This window comes from Nicotiana tomentosiformis, chromosome 12 (genome assembly GCF_000390325.3).
Source record: "Nicotiana tomentosiformis chromosome 12, ASM39032v3, whole genome shotgun sequence".
Taxonomy (NCBI): Eukaryota; Viridiplantae; Streptophyta; class Magnoliopsida; order Solanales; family Solanaceae; genus Nicotiana; species Nicotiana tomentosiformis.
The window spans coordinates 21,447,746-21,465,148 of record NC_090823.1 but is presented as its reverse complement, the minus strand read 5'-3'; the positions used below and the strand labels follow the sequence as shown (position 1 = coordinate 21,465,148).

The window sequence follows — 17,403 nt, the reverse complement described above, 5'->3', positions numbered from 1 at the left end:
TGGACGTTTTGTAATAATAGCATTCTGCCTGTTATTTTTCGGCGATCATCCTTATGTAGGACATATCTCTCCTTTCTTCGGCTTCGTCGAGCTCTTGCCTTCTACTTTCATCGTTCCTCGGCCCACTCTCATGGGAATATCTCAAACTGGGCTCTCCGACTTCGACTGGTAATACAGCATCAGTCCCACAGACTAATGAGTAGGGCGTCTCTTATGTGCTCGTCTTCGGCATTGTACGGTAGGCCCAAAACACTTCTGGTAATAACTCCGGCCATAGTCCCTTGGCGTCCTCAAGCTTTTTTTTCATGATGTTCAATATTGATTTATTGAAAGATTCCGCTTGCCCGTTGCCCGCGGGGTGGTACGGTGTTGAGAGTATTCTTTTGATATGCCACTTCTCAAATAATTTGGTGACCTTTTCTCCAATAAATTGGGTCCGTTGTCGCAACTGATCTCTTTGGGGAGGCCGAAACGACATACGATGTTTTTCCATATGAAGGCGATCACTTCTTGTTCGCGTATCTAGGTGAATGCTCCTGCTTCTACCCATTTAGAAAAATAGTCAGTTTAAACCAAAAGAAATCGTATGTTACCTCATCCCGCAGGGAGGGGCCGACGATGTCCATTCCCCACTTGATGAACGGCCAAGGGGAAGTGACGGGGTGGAGGTGCTCGCCCGCTTAATGGATCATTGGGGCGTATTTTTGGCATTGCTCGCATTCTTTCACGAAGTCTGCGACCTCTTTTTTCATAGTGGGCTAGTAGTAACCTGCCCGAATGAGACATCTGACCAGAGCTCGACTGCCAGAATGAGCTCCGCAATGGCCTTCGTTGACTTCTTCTAGGACGCGCCGCGTTTGATTCGGGCCTAAGAATTTTGCCAAGGGGGCGCCATATGTCCTCTTGTATAGGTCATAATGAATGATGTTATACCTGGCTGCTTACATCTGAAGCTTCTTGTCTTCCTTTTTATCATCTGGGAGTACGCCATCATGCAAGTATGTAACAATACGGTTGCGCCAGTCCCAAGTTAGATTTATGGTCCTTACCTCGATTTGATCTATTGATGAGTGCAAGAGGGTGACCACGTTTCTTTCTTCGGTTATGCCTTTTGTGGTTGCTGCTAATTTGGCGATGTCATCTGCTTCGATGTTTTATGCTCGAGGTATATGGTCGAGCTGGCATTCGTCGAACTCGGGCAGTAGTTTGCAGATCTCGGCCTAGTATTTTTCTAACCTTTTCTCTTTGATCTGGAAAGTCCCTGTGACTTGGTTGACGATGAGTTGAGAGTCACAGCGTAGTATGACCCGTCTCGCCCCGTACTTGACTGCTAGCCTTAATCCTGCAATCACGGCCTCATACTCCTCGTTGTTAGTCATTTCAGGGCACCTTATGGACTGGTAAATCACTTCGCTTGTTGGGACTTCGAATACAAGTCCCAGTCTAGACCCTAACGAATTAGAAGCGTCATCGGTGTACAAAATCCATAGATCTTGTGTTTGTGGAGGAGCGTGTGCCGCTTCTTTTTCGACTTCGGTTATTATTTTTGCGCTGAAGTCGGCGAGGACTTGTGATTTTATCGTCGTTCATGGTTGATATGTGATATCATGCTCGCTTAATTCTATGGAACATTTGGCTAACCTAGCCGATAGCTCGAGCTTATACAAAATACTTCTCAAGGGGAAAGTTATGACTATCGAGATGGGGTGGCACTGGAAGTAGGGTCTAAGCTTTTGTGAAGCTACAACCAAGGCTAGGGCCAATTTTTCGAGGTGGGGGTACCTTGTCTCGAAGTCGACTAAGGTTTTGGTAATGTAATAGATGGGAGATTGCGTACCTTTATCTTCTCGGACCAAGACTACACTCACCGCCACTTCAGAAACGGCGAGGTAGACGAGGAGGCGCTCCCCAGGCTCCACTTTGGAAAGCAATGGTGATGATGACAGGTAAGCCTTTAATCCTTCAGGGCTAGGGCGCACTCGGAGGTCCACTGGAGGCCGTTGTCCTTTCTGAGTACACCGAAAACCTTGTGGCATCTATCGGATGATCGCAAAATGAATCTTGAAAGGGCGGCGATACGGCCAGTCAGCCTCTGAACCTGTGTTTTGGTGGTTAAGTGCTCTGGTATTCCTTCTATGGTTTTGATTTGGTCGTGGTTGACCTCGATACCTTGTTGTGATACTAGGAAACCCAAGAATTTTCCTGAGGTCACGCCGAATGCACACTTTTCAGGATTTAATTTCATTCTGTATCGCCTGAGTATATCAAAGGCTTCTGTCAAGTGGCCAATGTGATCTTCTTTCCTTTTGGACTTGACCAACATATCGTCTATGTATACTTCCACAGTCTTTGCAAGTTGATCTTTGAACATTTTGGTCACCAACCTTTGGTATGTCGCCCCTTCGTTTTTCAGTCCGAAAGGCATAACTCTGTAGTAGTACGTTCTTTGATGGGTGATGAAGGTGGTCTTCTCCTGATCCTCCTCTTCCATGAGGATCTGATTGTAGCCTGAGTAGGCGTCTAAGAAGCTTAGCAATTCATGCTCGTCCTTTGCGTTAATGAGTTGGTCGATATGAGGAAACGAGAATGAATATTTGGGGCATGCTTTATTTAAATCTGTCAATTCTACGCACATTCGCCACTTCCCATTTTTTCTTTTTCACCATGACCACATTGGCGACCCATTGGGGGTATTTTGACTCCCTAATGGAACCATTTTCCAATAATTTTCGACCTCTTCGCAGATTGCATCGTTTATTGTGGAATTGAACTTCCGCCTAACCTGCCTCACCGGGGGGTGGAATGGGTCGACGTTCAACTTGTGTGTGGCGATCTCCTTCGGGATACCTAGCATGTCTACATGGGAAAAAGCAAACAAGTCTGCGTTAGCAGTTAAGAATTGACGGAATTTACCTGGTTCTTGAAGCTTGCAACCGATGTAGGCTTTCTTGATGTGGTCATTATCATCAAGTTGAACGGGGTCGAGGTCTTCTATGGTTGATTTTACGGCGTCTACTATTTCGGGATCTCTGATGATGTCCTCTCTTTCGTCACAGCTCGACCTCGACCCTGTTAATTGCGATGCCTCTTTTGCTTTGCCCTTTATTTGTTGGTGGTCGTACAATCCAGGGCGATGCGGTAGCATTCTCTAGATGTGCGTTGTTCTCCTCGTATACTGAATATTCCCCATGGGGTTGGCAATTTGATAACTTGGTACAAGCTGGAGGGGATGGCCCTCATGGCGTGTATCCAGGGTCGGCCTATTATGGCGTTGTATGTCGTATCCTGGTCCATGATGTGGAATGTAGTTTCCAGAGTGATGCCGCCGGCTAGGACGGGGAGTGTGATTTCTCTAGACGTTCGTTCAACTTCATTATTAAAACCTGTTAGCATGATGCAGCGCGCCACTATCTTATCCTCTACTTTCATTTGTGTCTTACATCTGTATCTAATATTTGTAAAGTGATAAAAAGGGCATCATTGTGAGGGAAAACCAAACCGTGGGTATCTGACTTATCGAAGATGATACTTTCTTCGAGTTAGTCATACCGTTCATGAGTGATCGACCGTTTGAGCTTGTGGGTTGTGGTGAACTTTACGTTATTGATCGAAGCATCGTAATCGCCCCCGATGATCATTTGAATGGTGCGAGTCGGTGAGGGTGGTTTCAGCGGTCCCTAGTGTTGTTCACGTCCTCGGGCAAAGTTGGTCCTTCCTCGGTCTCTCAACAATTCTTTGAGGTATCCTTGGTGAAGCATGTTTACGACCTCTTGCCTTAGGGTGAAACAATCCTCAGTTTTGTGACCTCTCTCTTGGTGGAACTCGCAGAGGGCGTTTGACTTTCTGGTGCTTGGGTCTGACCTCATCTTTTGTGGCTATTTTACATTTGGTCCGAGCTTCTCCAATGCGTAGACTATTTCTGAGGGTGACAAACAAAAATTGTGAGCGGATAATAAATGGGGCATACCTCTTTTGTTTCGGTGAGTCCATGTCCTTGGTATAGATGGGCCCTCTTCGTGGCGGAAGGAGGGCATGATGGCGCTTCTGATATATGGCTGATGCCTTTCTCGGTTGGGTTGTGGAGCTGTAAGATCCCTCCTAGCATCATTTCTTCGATCCTTCCTGGATTCGTCCTGTACCGAGGTCAACCGATTAATTGGCCCATTCAGATCATCTTCGTCTTCACGGACCTCGGCACAATAGGCGTTATGTATTTCATCCCAAGTTGTTGGAGGATATTTCATAAGCCGACTTAATAATTTTCTGGTCGCCCTTGATCCATTCCTGTTCAGCCCGTTTTGGAAAGCTGCTACAGCCATTCCTTCCGATACATTCGGTAAGGTCATCTTTACTCGGTTGAATCAAGCGAGGAAGTCTCTCAATCCTTATTCGGGCAATTGTTTGATGGCAAATATATTGTTCACTCTTGCCTCCGCCTTTTTGGCCCCAGCATGGGCCGTTACGAACTTGTCGGCCATCTCTTCGAACGTTTCGATGGAACGTGCGGGCAGTTGTGAATACCAAGTTAATGCTCCTCCGGTGAGGGTCTCGCCGAACGTTTTCAACAAGATGAAGGATACTTGTTCTTTGGCGAGATCATTGCCTTTTACCGCAGTGACATAGTAGGTCACATGATCTTCGGGGTCGGTCGTACCATCATATATTTTCAGATAAGGCGGCATCTTGAAGGTCTTGGGTATGGCACGCGGGTCGGCTTCATCACTATAAGGTTGCTCAACGAACCGACCAACATCTCTTTTTGGCAAGAGTTTTGGGGCACCCGGTATTTTGTCGACTCTTTCTTGGTGCTCTCTCATTTGGTCCCGAAGCATTTTGTTCTCATTTTCCATTTCTTCCATCTTCCTCAGAATGGCTGTGAGTCGGGGTATGCAAACCGAACCAAAAAAACGTACCAAACCGAAAAGTCAAACCAGACTAATTAAAAAACCCGATTTAGTTTGGTATTGAGTAAAAAAAAACTAAACCAACCCGACATATAAATATATAATTTTTATATATACTTTTAAGATTTTATATAGAATTTTCTTTAAAAAATGTCTAAAAATATTTGGGATTCTCTTGCGGGATATAAATTTTAATAGAATATGAAGTGCTCCATATTTATTGACCTTAAATAATAGGTTGTATGATCACTTTCTTATCAAGTGTTACTGAAATACGTCTATCTCTTTGTTCTTCCATATTCATATCATATGTTAAGATCTATTAAATTCTTATATCTTTTTCGAATGTGAAGTGATTATTAATATTCAGGTATCATATTGATTTTTATGTTTAATTACTAAATTCGGTTAAACTGAAAGTGTACATCAACGAAAAATTATTGTCAGACGACTAAAAAAATAACTATTATGTGTTACTAATAGAATTCTCCTATAAGAATATTTTAATCGATAATATGTTTATTAATTTTTTATATTTTTACTAAATATATATTTACTTATCAAATATTTAACAAAGTAAAATTGAAATAATATTTAATGAACAAAAAATCTGAAAATCCGAAAAACCCGACAAAACCGAATCAATCCAAACTGATATAGTTGGTTTGGTTTGGTTTTGATAAAAACCGAACCAACCCGGTCCATATACACCCCTAGCTGTGAGGGTGTCGTCACCTGCATTATTAACATTGTGAGTGATACGTGATACTGGAGGGAGAGGGTCATGTTGATCGGCCGTTGTCGGTATAATGCTAGTCCTTGCGTTTTCTCTAGCTGTTTCCTGGGCGGGCTTGTCGAGGATGCTGGTTAGCATGTTTGTTAGCCAAGCCTCAAGTAGTTTTTTCACTGTTGGTGGCGCCTCTTCTGTCGTGGACATGGAAGCTTCTTTACCGCGAGATGTTGTGATACTGCCATGAGGGAGGGACGACCCACCTCGGCTGGGGGAGGCGTTGGGCGTTATATCCTCGCCTTCTATTTTAGAAACCTCATTGATGGTGTTCAAGAGGTTGGTGGTGAGATCGGCCACTGCCTTCATTCTTTCTTCTCCATTACCTGCCATGTCAGATCCTTGTGTACAAGGAAATAGGAGTTTTGCTCTTCTTCTTTTTTTTGTAAACTGTGCTAGTTATAGATCTAGAAGAAACTAAAAATTTAACTAGGAAATCCCCACAGACGGTGCCAAATTGTTTGACCAAAATATGCAAATCTTCGGTTAAACTAATTAATTTTATGTAATGAGGGATTAAACCTAGTTGATAATAATATCCCTGAATTTATAACTAGCTAACACAAATAACGCAGGATAGTGTTGGTGGGGGATTAAATGCAGTGTGCATTTAATATTTCAAGAGAAGTAATGATGGAAGAATATCAAGCAATAAATAACAATAAATGGCATTAACGTAAATAAGGAGAATGATTCACCCAATATTGAATGAGGTGGATGATTCTTCTTTCTGATAGTGATGAGTGATAGACAAATCCTAGAATATTAGAACTATTCTCGGATTTGATGGAAAAGTCAAGAATAATGGATGGTAGAATCTTCTTAGAAAGATAGTGTTTGTATCTTTTCTAGAGAGAGTCTTCTTCTCAAAAAGTCCTCTTATCCCCAAATACATGCCCTTTCCCCTTATCTTTTTTTCTATTTATCTGGGACATATCCTAGTCAACCCTAAAAGTACTTATACAGAGAATATTCAATGAAATATTCTCTTAAATATCCTATTACAAAAATTAGCCGTTAATACCATCCTTAATACTTGACCTTGACCGTTATTGACCGTCCCTTTTTTTTCCCTGTCTATTAGTCAATCTTGACCACATCACTTTTCATAATACCATTCTATGCTAAATCTCATTTAAGCAGATTTTGACCTATATAGAGGGTCCATCAACTCTATCAAGACGTACACCTTCCTAACCTAGTAAAAGAAGAAAAGGCAGCTACGTAATGAAAGTAGATTGAAAAAAGAAGCCAGATCAAGAACTCATATTTGGGCTCTGCTTTAGAACTCTAGAATCATCATATTTTCTCTCCTCTGATTTCACGATGATATATCTGGGTATACGCGCGAATAGGCTAAGGAACTTTTAAAGTAGACTAATTTTCTTATTGGGTTGATTAGGGCGAGTATAAAGGTCATGGGTTAAATGAGCTTTATTATTAGAAAATAGAGTTTTAATATGATATGGCATGTGTCAAATGGTGGTTATTTTCTAAGTCAAAAGACAATAGTTTATTGTCCTAAAAGAAATAAAAATAACTTTGATAGAATATTTTCACACGACCATACAAGGAATTTACTCTTCCAATATTCAAGGTATAATATTCTCAAAAGATGCTGAAACAATATATATTCAAGATATATATATATATATATATATATATATATATAGTAAAGGAAATAACAAAACTAGCGACGCATCTAGACACTATTTGGCTGACATTTGAAAAAAAAAGAAAGGGATTTTACTGTTAAGTAGAAAAACGGTAATTGAAAGTTAGTACTAGTTATATTTGGAATTTGGATATGAAAATATAGTTAAGCCTTGGTACCTCTCAAATCTGAAACGAAAAATTGGCGACTCTTTGACGTGTCAACGTGATGGGTTCTCTTAAAAATTACTCCCTCCGTTATGAACCTATTTTTTTTTTTATTTGTTCCAAAAAAAATAATTTATTTCTAAATTTGAAAATAATTTAACTTAAACTTACAATTTTACCCTTAATGAGAAGCTTTTGTAACCACACAAATACTCTGGGTCCCTTTTTAATTTATTTAGGATTACAAATTTTAAAAGTCTTCATTTTTTTTTAAATTTCGTATCCAATCAAACGTGTTCACATAAATTGAAACAGAGGGAGTACTAATTAAAACATATTTGGCCGAGATTATAATTTCTATAACTTGCTAAACTTTATAATAATTGTTGTAAAAGGACCTCTTCCAACTCTCTCTTTTCGTTCTTATCTTTCTCTTCCTCTGTTTCGTTGCTTCAAAATTGGCTGATCCTTCCAAAAACTCTGTCATCTCATATTATTAAGATAAATTTCGTCTACTTGTTCTATTTTCACTTGTTTACAACTATTAGACTAGGGTTTAGGCTTACGAATAATGCATTGGAAGATGAAGATGGATTTCAAAGTATTTGTTATCGTTGTTGTGGGTTTCCAATAAGTTATTAGTATTGTCCTGTTGTTATTGTGGCTTTTTCTTTGGGGCCAATATACTATTAGGCTCGGGACCTAGTGCTAATTTTATTAATAAAAAAACACAAAAGAAAAAGTACAAGTAGGGGGAGGGGAAGGGTAAAAGACAGTAGTGTAGTATCCAAATGCCTTGGCTTGACTATCATCATTAAGCACCATTCTGCACTCGCCATGTAAAATGATCTCAAAGCTAACTCGGGTAACTCCCTAAGGCAAAGTGGATAAACGATAGCTACTATGCTAGATCTTACCTTACAATTCCTACTGAGGCATGAACAATCTCAGTTACTAGCAAATATGTAACAAATAGTAAGAACTAAAAAGAATCAAATATTCGATCATCACAAAGTTTATAACGCACTTTGTGATGATATTACATATGATGATGTTAAGATAATGATAAAATAAAACAAGGAAGAATGTAGAATCAAACCCCTTCTTCTTTGGGTTTGTGAAATCTTCAAGGAGATGTAGCCCAATACTAGTCTGAATCTTCACCTTGTCTTTTTACTCCAATCTCTCTAAGATGTCTTGATACTTTATCCTTTTTTCTTCGACCTATTGGACCTTTTTGAGGTAGTAGAAGCCGCTACCTTTTGCTTTGCAACTCTCGTTGGAAGCTGCTGAAAAGCAACTTCCTCAGTCACCTTACCATCCCAACTATGATGCCATTCATGTGTCTTCTTTTTATTTTGTTGTATCCTCTTCTTTGTTGCCTAGGTGAGAGACCTTCATCCCTAGCCACATTAGCAAAACATTCATCCAACACGCAATCCTCATCCTCCTCATCAAATATGTCAATGCCCTTATAACCACCAAAAGCTTCAGTTGGACTAGGTCCTGCACTAAAGCCCCTAGCTGATGTCTCTTGGATACTATTCCACTAGGCTTGGAGGTAATGGCTAAGCTCTTTTTATTGTTATCAAGAGCATTCAATGTGTCCATATCATGAGAGACAAGAGTATGAAGGATGTCTCTATTTGCCAATTTAACTTTTGTAGCACTTAAATTCGAACTCTTCAAAGCATCCGAGAGTGTCCTATCTTGAGTTAAAATTTGCATTGCCTTACATGAAGGCACAAATGCAGGTGCGTGAGGATTCAACTTGCTCCTAGGAGAAGAAGTAACTTGCTCTTCTTCATCAACCAAATCAGCGCATATAGGAGCACTTGTAGCACCTTTTTGCTCCTTTGAAATAATCATATCATTTGTGGAGTTAGCTTGAGAGATTGAAGGCATACCTTTATTCACATTTTGATCATTTCTGGTAGATAGTAAGAGCTGCCTAAATTCACTTTGATAATCACCAAACGACTTCAAAGATTATGAAGGAGCATCATGAACCGAGATGTTCAATGTGACCATAGGTGGCTTGACCTTTGGATTGGTATTTATCAACATGGGAGTGTGAATTTTATTTTTTTATAATTTTTGCTACTTCCGGATTGAAAATATGCATTCTAGGAGCAGCTGCATTACTATCTTTTCTAGCAATTTTCAAAAGAGAATCAAAGGTATTCAAACAAACAAGGTGCTTTGAGGTAGAAACTTGGACATTCACTGCCTGCTTCTGATTTGTCACCTTTGGAGAAACACTTATTGTTTTAGCTAAATCTGGATTAGCAATTACTAATATAGGTGTTTCCAAAGTGTTTTCTTGTCCATTTTTAGTCCAAAGAACAGAATTAGGACTTAAAGTATGTGAGAGCAAATGTCGAGCACCTGACTTGCCCCCACTTTGCTACGCATGCTAGGTCTAGATTTCTCTTGGGTAGCTTTATCAATTGCAACTGACTTACCTGCTTCCAAGGCAATGAACAATAGAGATTTCTTTGCAAATAACACAGGCTGAATTTGTTGCAATAACTTCAGCAATTGTTACAAAAAATTTAACAACTAAAAAGCTTGTTGCTACTAATTATCCAACAACTGCTGAATTTATCGCAGCAACTTCAGCAATTATTGTAATAATTTTAGTAGTTGTTGGATCAACTGCAGTAGCTGTTTTATTATTTATGTGTTAGGAGTAAATTAATTTTATTGCATCATTGATGATTTTTGTTTATCTTGTGTGTCTAGAGAAAATGACTTCTCAGAAAAGTAAGGAAAGAAAAAGAATTAATATGTATTTCCGGCTATTGTGGAAAGAAGTAGCAAGCAATTGAATGATAATGATACTCAGTAACATCGTGGCCTTTTTCTGATGATCAAGAATTACTTGCTAATCTTAATTAATTCATAAATATTAAATTAAAATTCACTAAATTTTAGTTAATTACATCCAAAAGTTCACTAAAGGTCAGATGACAAATAAATTAAAGCATTCAATCATCTAAGAAATAAGTTGGGAATAACCCATTGACCATCACACCTTATCAATCCATATTATGTAACTCATAAACAAAAGATATAACTTATATTCGTCTACAGCATATTGGAACTTCTGACATTAACTTATTATAGAATGTTGCTTATAATAATTCATATTACTAATTTTACTTATTACGGGTCATGGCATGTAAACCTTCAACATTATCTGATAGCATTAAAAAATTTTACACTATCAATATATAAAAGTTAAGCTCATAAAGAACAACATTACATATCATGTTGCTTTATCAGCCAAACTGCTTTAGCTTAGTAGAAGAAAACAAAAGATTCAGGTCAATCTTTGCTACTTCAACTTGGAAAAAAAAAAATCAAAATGTGAAATAGCTTCTTCTTTATTCATCTATATGTTGCTCTTAATTTCCTACTTATAGGAAATAGTCACCAACTTGGAGACAAATTCTTCAATATTTCTATCTGAACTTCCTCCTTCATCCACAGCTTTTCTAGCCAATTCCTTCCATTTCTTTGCATTTTCCGTAATAATTTTTCCTTTCTCTTCTTCCATCACTATCCGTATACATTCTTCAATAACTTCTCTTTTAACTATTCCTTTATCATCTTGTTTTGCTCTTACTCCCATCCCCCAAACATCTTCGACAAGCTTTGCATTTGTTGGCTGATCTGACCATTGTGGCATTGCAACCATTGGTACGCCCAAACTAATTGCTTCCAAAGTTGAATTCCACCCACAGTGTGTGAGAAAACACCCTATTGATTTATGTTCCAAGACTTGTAATTGTGGACACCATGACACGACTAATCCTTTTTCACTTGCTAATTCCTCTAAAAAGTTGTTGGGAAGTTTGGATTCTTCAGTGGATCTAACAACCCACAAGAAGTTCTTGTTGCTACTTTTCAAACCCCATGCTAATTCTTCCATTTGCTCAGGTTCTAGTTTGGTTAAACTTCCAAATGATACATATACCACTGAGCTGATTGGTTGGTGATTTAACCAGTTTAGGCATTCATTTGTCATTGGCTTGAAGATACTAAGGCCATATTCTTTGTCATCTGGTAGCCTCTTGTCTAGGTATATTGATGGTATAGTTGGTCCAATTGTCTTGATTGGATAAAGCTTGGACATCCAATCAATTACCTACATGTCAACAAATTAGAAGGATGAGATTTCATGTGACAATTTAAATATTGTGTGTACCTTAGATGGTTAAAATATTAACTCCAATATGTATTATGTGGTTCTTTTTCTATGTTTTTTCCTACTACATAGTACCTCAAGAATGAATACTCTGTTACGCTTGTAAAAACTGTGGATGAATAAATATCCTGTGGACAAGACCTGCTTTGGAAAAAGTTAATATTGTAGTAGTACTTTTTACCAAGTACTACTTGTGGTCCATATTACCATCTGTGTTTCTAAACATAAACTGCGCTTTATTTCTTTTAGAATTGGAGCAATAAGGCTGTTAAACTGGTATAGTGAATCAGAGTGTTGTATTTTTCTATGCAGCCAATTGGCAAAGTTCCAAATGGACTTAACAGAAAAAGAGAAGAATATTCTCTTACCTCTTTCTCCAATTCATAGAAGCTGTTGATTAGGACCCAATCTATGTTCTCAAGATTTGAGAATTGATTCACCAACATTTCAAGTGCTCTTGCTGATTCAGGAGTAGAAACAAAACTAGGTACATCTGAACTCTCAATTGTTACTAATCCAGGAATTGAGATTTCTTCATCAACTTCAGTAGGAGGAAGTTTTAGAACCCCATTATGTACATGGTAATAAATATTATCCACTGCACAAGATTGTGTGAAAAAAGCAGCACTAGCTAATCCATACTTCTTTGCCACTTCTACAGCCCAAGGAAGGAATGGATCATAAACTATGCAATTCACAGGATAACCACGAGTCGTTAACGTTTCAATAAGCTGAGACAGAGTGTTAGAGCCAACTTCTTTGAATCTTGTAATATAGGCCGCGAAGCTTTCTGCTTGGTCGATGCCTCCATCATCATAGCCATCGGAGATGGCCTCGATTGACACAGGAGTTGACAATTCTTGCATGGTTTTCAAGAAGAATTTTGTGGCTGCTATGGTGATTTTGACATTCTTGGATTGCAAACGTTTGGAGAATTGGAGCATAGGGTTGATATGACCTTGGATTGGATATGGCAAGATTAAGCAATGAGCTTTGTGTGACATCTTTTTGCAACTTCTCAGTTGATATTAATGCCAAATTAAGAATGAGAGGATGGGAAAATCCTGTAGTGAAAATGAGGTTCTTATAGTTGGTCAAAAGAGTTTGAAGTGTTCAATTTTTTTGACATATTCATGCCTAAGTGTGTGTCTGGGCTTCTTATTTTGTCCCAATCAATAACGACTTTAAATTGCCAACATGTGCAGTGACATAAGCATTAAAAGAAAAGAAAGATGTAGTGTTATACGGCATAATTGGAATATGAGTACTATTTAATTAGGATTAGGTAATAATGTCAACAAATAACTTTGACCATTGTAAATAACATAAGGCGTATTGATTAGTCATATAGGCATCTACGTTTATTTTACTTGATGAAAGATACGTTTTCTGTCCATTTTAAATAATCCTAAAAGTTTTGTATGACTACGAATTATAAAATAAAAAGAAAAGTGAGTATGAATATCGATATAACTTTCTTTAAGATTTAACTTCTTTACAAAAAAAATGAAATCAACATTTTTTTTCTTTTTTAGTCAAAGATATTAAAAAGGGGAAAATATCAAATTTGCCTTTGAACTATATAATATTTATTTGTCATTTGGTTCGATTTGATTTTAGACATTTCAATTCAGTATTCGATTTCTTAAAATGTAATACCAGATTATACCTAATGGAATTCGGTATGGTTCGATTTTTTTTTCTTTTAGTTTTAGTTTATTTGGTACGGTAACTTCAGTTTATTCGGGTTGAATACAGAATTGTAGCTTTTTCTGTCTTTAAGAGGTAAAAAATTCTTGGACAAAAAAGTAAATCAAAGAAAGTGCCTTTTGATACTTGCAATATTCTTATATACGAACGAAATAGATTTCGGCCTTCGCACGTCCGATCGAGTTCGAACGATGATCGATTGAAGTGAGACTCCGAAGATGGAACAAACAAGCCTCGAACCCGAGGGGCTGATCCATGTCGAGTTCGTCATCGTTATTGAGCTCGAATCCAAATCGAACTATGATGCAGAGTAATGCTACCATGCTTATGATCCAGAAACCAACCAACATTGACCCCGAACCAATTCGAGAGCTCGAGTCAGAATCGAGCTCGAGCCAAGATTGAGAGCTCGAGTCAGAATCAAGCTCAAACCAAGATTGAGGGCTCGAGGCGAGATCGAACTCATAGACAAAAGTCGTTGCAATCCCATTAGCGAGAATCTTGGCAGAAATCGTCAAAAAACTGATTTATCATGGGTTTTCCACTAAGTATTTTTTTATTATGCTTAGAGTAAGGTCCCTCTACTATAAAGGGCATGGTTATCATTTATAAAAAGGCAAGTTTTTTCAGGCTTACATTGTTATAAAAATACTATATTCTCCCAGAGTAGAGAATCGTTCTTTCAGGCTTCTTAAATTGATTCTACTTGTTGAGTTCTAAGATTCATTTTCTTTACAACCTTATCTATTTCTATTTATCCTTACAATTTGTATTAAGTTGCGCCACATATCTTTGGAACTACGTATAAATTCAACTCTATCCATTTTTGGGGTAAACAGTTTAGCGCCCACCGTGGGGCCAAAGATAAAAGTGGTTATTTGATACGAATCTGAAAAAATACACCATTGATTTTTGCGCTTATTTTCGAAAACATCTTGAATTTCGGATCAGCTACGAATAACCATCAATCAAATGGCTTCACCGATCGATAACGGGGCCGGTCTTCAAGACAAAAACAACAACTTGACACCCAGTACTCAAAGACTACTTGTGAACACCGTTGGAGCTCGAATCGGAGTGCCAATTGATATCAATTCGCATGTAGCCATTGAGGCGAACCTACATACTGAACCCGAGAATAGCATCCATGGTGGCACTCCGTCTGCGGCCCGAGATACTCATAACATCAAGGAAAACGGTGTTAGCTTGCGTATGATTTTCGAAATGTTGCAAGCCCAACAGGCAGCAATAGCTTAGTTGCAGCGCCAAACCCAGCTACAAAGCAGGCCGGAGCCCAATCCACCCCGAGAAATCACCCACAAAACGGAACCAGCCATAGTGAAGTCAAATGAGCAAGAATCGGGGACTACTCCCGAAATTGCTAAATTGCTCGAGGAACTCACAAAGCGAGTCGAAGCCAACGATAAAAAAGTAGAAACTTATAACTCTAGGGTCGATCAGATCCCGGGAGCTCCACCAATGATAAAAAAGTTGGATTCAAAAAAATTCATGCAAAACCCCTTTTCCTCGAGCGCAGCCCCGAAACCAATTCCCAAAAATATTTCGTATGCCCGAAATTCCCAAATATAACAGAACGATCGATCCCAACGAGCATATCACTTCTTTCACATGTGCCATCAAAGGGAATGATTTAGAAGACGATGAAATAGAATTTGTGTTGTTAAAAAAATTCGGAGAGACCCTCTCGAAGGGGGCAATGATTTGGTATCACAACATATCGCCAAACCCCATCGACTCGTTCGCCATGTTAGCGGATTCTTTTGTAAAAGCACACGCCGGTACCAAAAAAGTCGCAACAAGGAAGTCGGACCTCTTCAAGGTAAGACAAAAGGATAACGAGATGCTGAGGGAATTCGTATCTCATTTTCAAATAGAACGAATGGACTTGCTACCAGTCACAGACGACTGGGCCGTTCAGTCTTTCACTCAAGGTTTGAACGAGCGAAGTTCGACGGCTTCACAGCGATTAAAGCATAACCTAATAGAATACCCAGCCTTCACATGGGCCGACGTGCACAATCGGTACCAATCGATAATTAAGGTCGAAGATGATCAATTGGGGTCTGAGCCCGCTCTTCGAAGGGTTACTAATCGTGAACGAGGTCCGATTGGGGATCGATACCAACCGTACAACGGAAGCCACAGAGTCAGTGAATCGAGACATTACCTCAGGCAAAATAACAAAAGAAGTGATCGAGGTCATGGCTCCCGGGGGATAATAAACAGAAGTAGTTTCGATAGGCCTGCCGGATCTAAGGAAGCACCTCGGTTATCGGAATATAACTTCCGCTTCGATGCATCCGCCATCGTATCGGCTATCGGACGCATCAAAGACACTAAATGGCCTCGACCCATGCAGAACGATCCTGCCCAGAGGAATCCCAATCAAACATGTGAATATCATGGCACCCATGGCCACAGAACGGAAGATTGCAGGCAACTAAGAGAGGAAGTAGCCCGGTTATTTAACAAAGGGCACTTTCGGGAATTTCTGAGCGATAGGGCGAAGAACCATTTTAAAAACAGGGATTTCGGCAATCAAAACGAATAAGAAGAACCGCAGCACATCATTCAAATGATCATCGGCGGCGCCGATACCCCTCAGGGACCAGTGCTTAAACGCACTAAAACATCGATTGTGAGAGATAAACGATCTCGAACTCAAGATTACCCGCCCATAGGGACTTTGTCCTTCAATGATGAAGATGCAGAAGGAGTCATTCAACCTCATAACGATGCAATGGTAATATCCATACTCATGAATAAAACTAAAGTTAAGCGTGTGTTGATCGATCTAGGTAGCTCAACCAACATCATCAGATTGAAGGTCATAGAACAGCTCGGCCTGCAGGACCAGATCGTACCCGCAACTCTGGTTCTAAACGAATTCAATATGGCATGTGCAACCACCAAAGGCGAGATAATCCTACCAATAAACGTGGCCGGAACCATCCAGGAAATGAAGTTTCACGTGATCGAAGGCGACATGAGATACAACGCCCTTTTCGGAAGGCCATGGATCCACAACATGAGAGTTGTACCTTTGACCCTACACCAGGTCTTCAAATTCCCAACATCGAGAGGTGTCAAAACAGTGTACGGAGAACAACCAGCCGCAAAAGAAATGTTCGTCGTCGAGGAAACGAAACCAATATCCTCGCATTCACCAATAAAGGGATCGGGCTCAGAAGGAGAACGAGACACCAAATAGCAATCACGGACATCGGCTTCGACCTAACCAGATAACCAGAAGATCGAAGAAGATGATGATCGGAGGGTCCCTCGATCCTTCATGATTCCTGATAACTCTGACGCCACCAAATCAACAATTGAGGAACTAGAGCAAGTCACACTAATCGAGCACTGGCCCAAGCGAAAGGTATACCTAGGAACGGGGTTGAGCCCCGAACTCAGGAAGAAATTTGTTCAATTTCTTATCGATAACATTGATTGTTTTGCCTGGTCCCATTTAGATATAACAGGGATTCCACCGGACATAACGACGCATCGGCTAAGCTTGGACCCTAAGTTCAGACCGGTGAAGCAAAATAGAAGACCCCAATCCGAGGTAAAACACACATTCATAAAAGATGAGGTAACCAAAATTCTCAAGATAGGGTCCATTCGGGAGGTGAAATATCCCGAATGGTTAGCCAATATAGTTGTAGTACCTAAAAAAGGAAACAAACTTAGAATGTATGTGGACTATAAGGATTTAAACAAAGCATACCCCAAAGATTCTTTTCCGCTGCCCAACATCGATCGCATAATCGATGCCACGACCGGTCACGAGATCCTTACTTTTCTCGATGCCTATTCCGGGTATAATCAAATCCAGATGAACCCGGAGGACCAGGAAAAGACTTCATTTGTCACCAAATATGAAACATATTATTATAATGTGATGCCCTTCGGGATAAAAAATGCAGGGGCTACTTACCAACGCT

At 39.5% G+C, this 17,403-nt stretch overlaps 1 protein-coding gene across 1 annotated transcript; it reads right to left on the bottom strand.

Moving 5' to 3' along the window:
- Positions 1–10,697: 10,697 nt before the first annotated feature.
- On the bottom strand, positions 10,698–12,828 carry LOC104116321 (UDP-glycosyltransferase 74G1-like). Its single transcript, XM_009627144.4, has 2 exons — positions 12,094–12,828; positions 10,698–11,665 (listed from the first exon to the last, which is right to left on the bottom strand). The coding sequence occupies exons 1-2, from the start codon at positions 12,727–12,729 to the stop codon at positions 10,931–10,933; spliced, it is 1,371 nt and encodes a 456-aa protein (XP_009625439.1). The 5' UTR covers positions 12,730–12,828; the 3' UTR covers positions 10,698–10,930.
- Between the last annotated feature and the right edge of the window lie 4,575 nt (positions 12,829–17,403).

Excerpts from the sequence above, each read along its gene's own strand:
- LOC104116321 (XM_009627144.4), bottom strand. The coding sequence starts at position 12,729 with ATGTCACACAAAGCTCATTGCTTAATCTTGCCATATCCAATCCAAGGT. Across the intron at positions 11,666-12,093 it reads TCTATGAATTGGAGAAAGAG|GTAATTGATTGGATGTCCAA; the intron begins GTAAGAGAATAT and ends GTTGACATGTAG.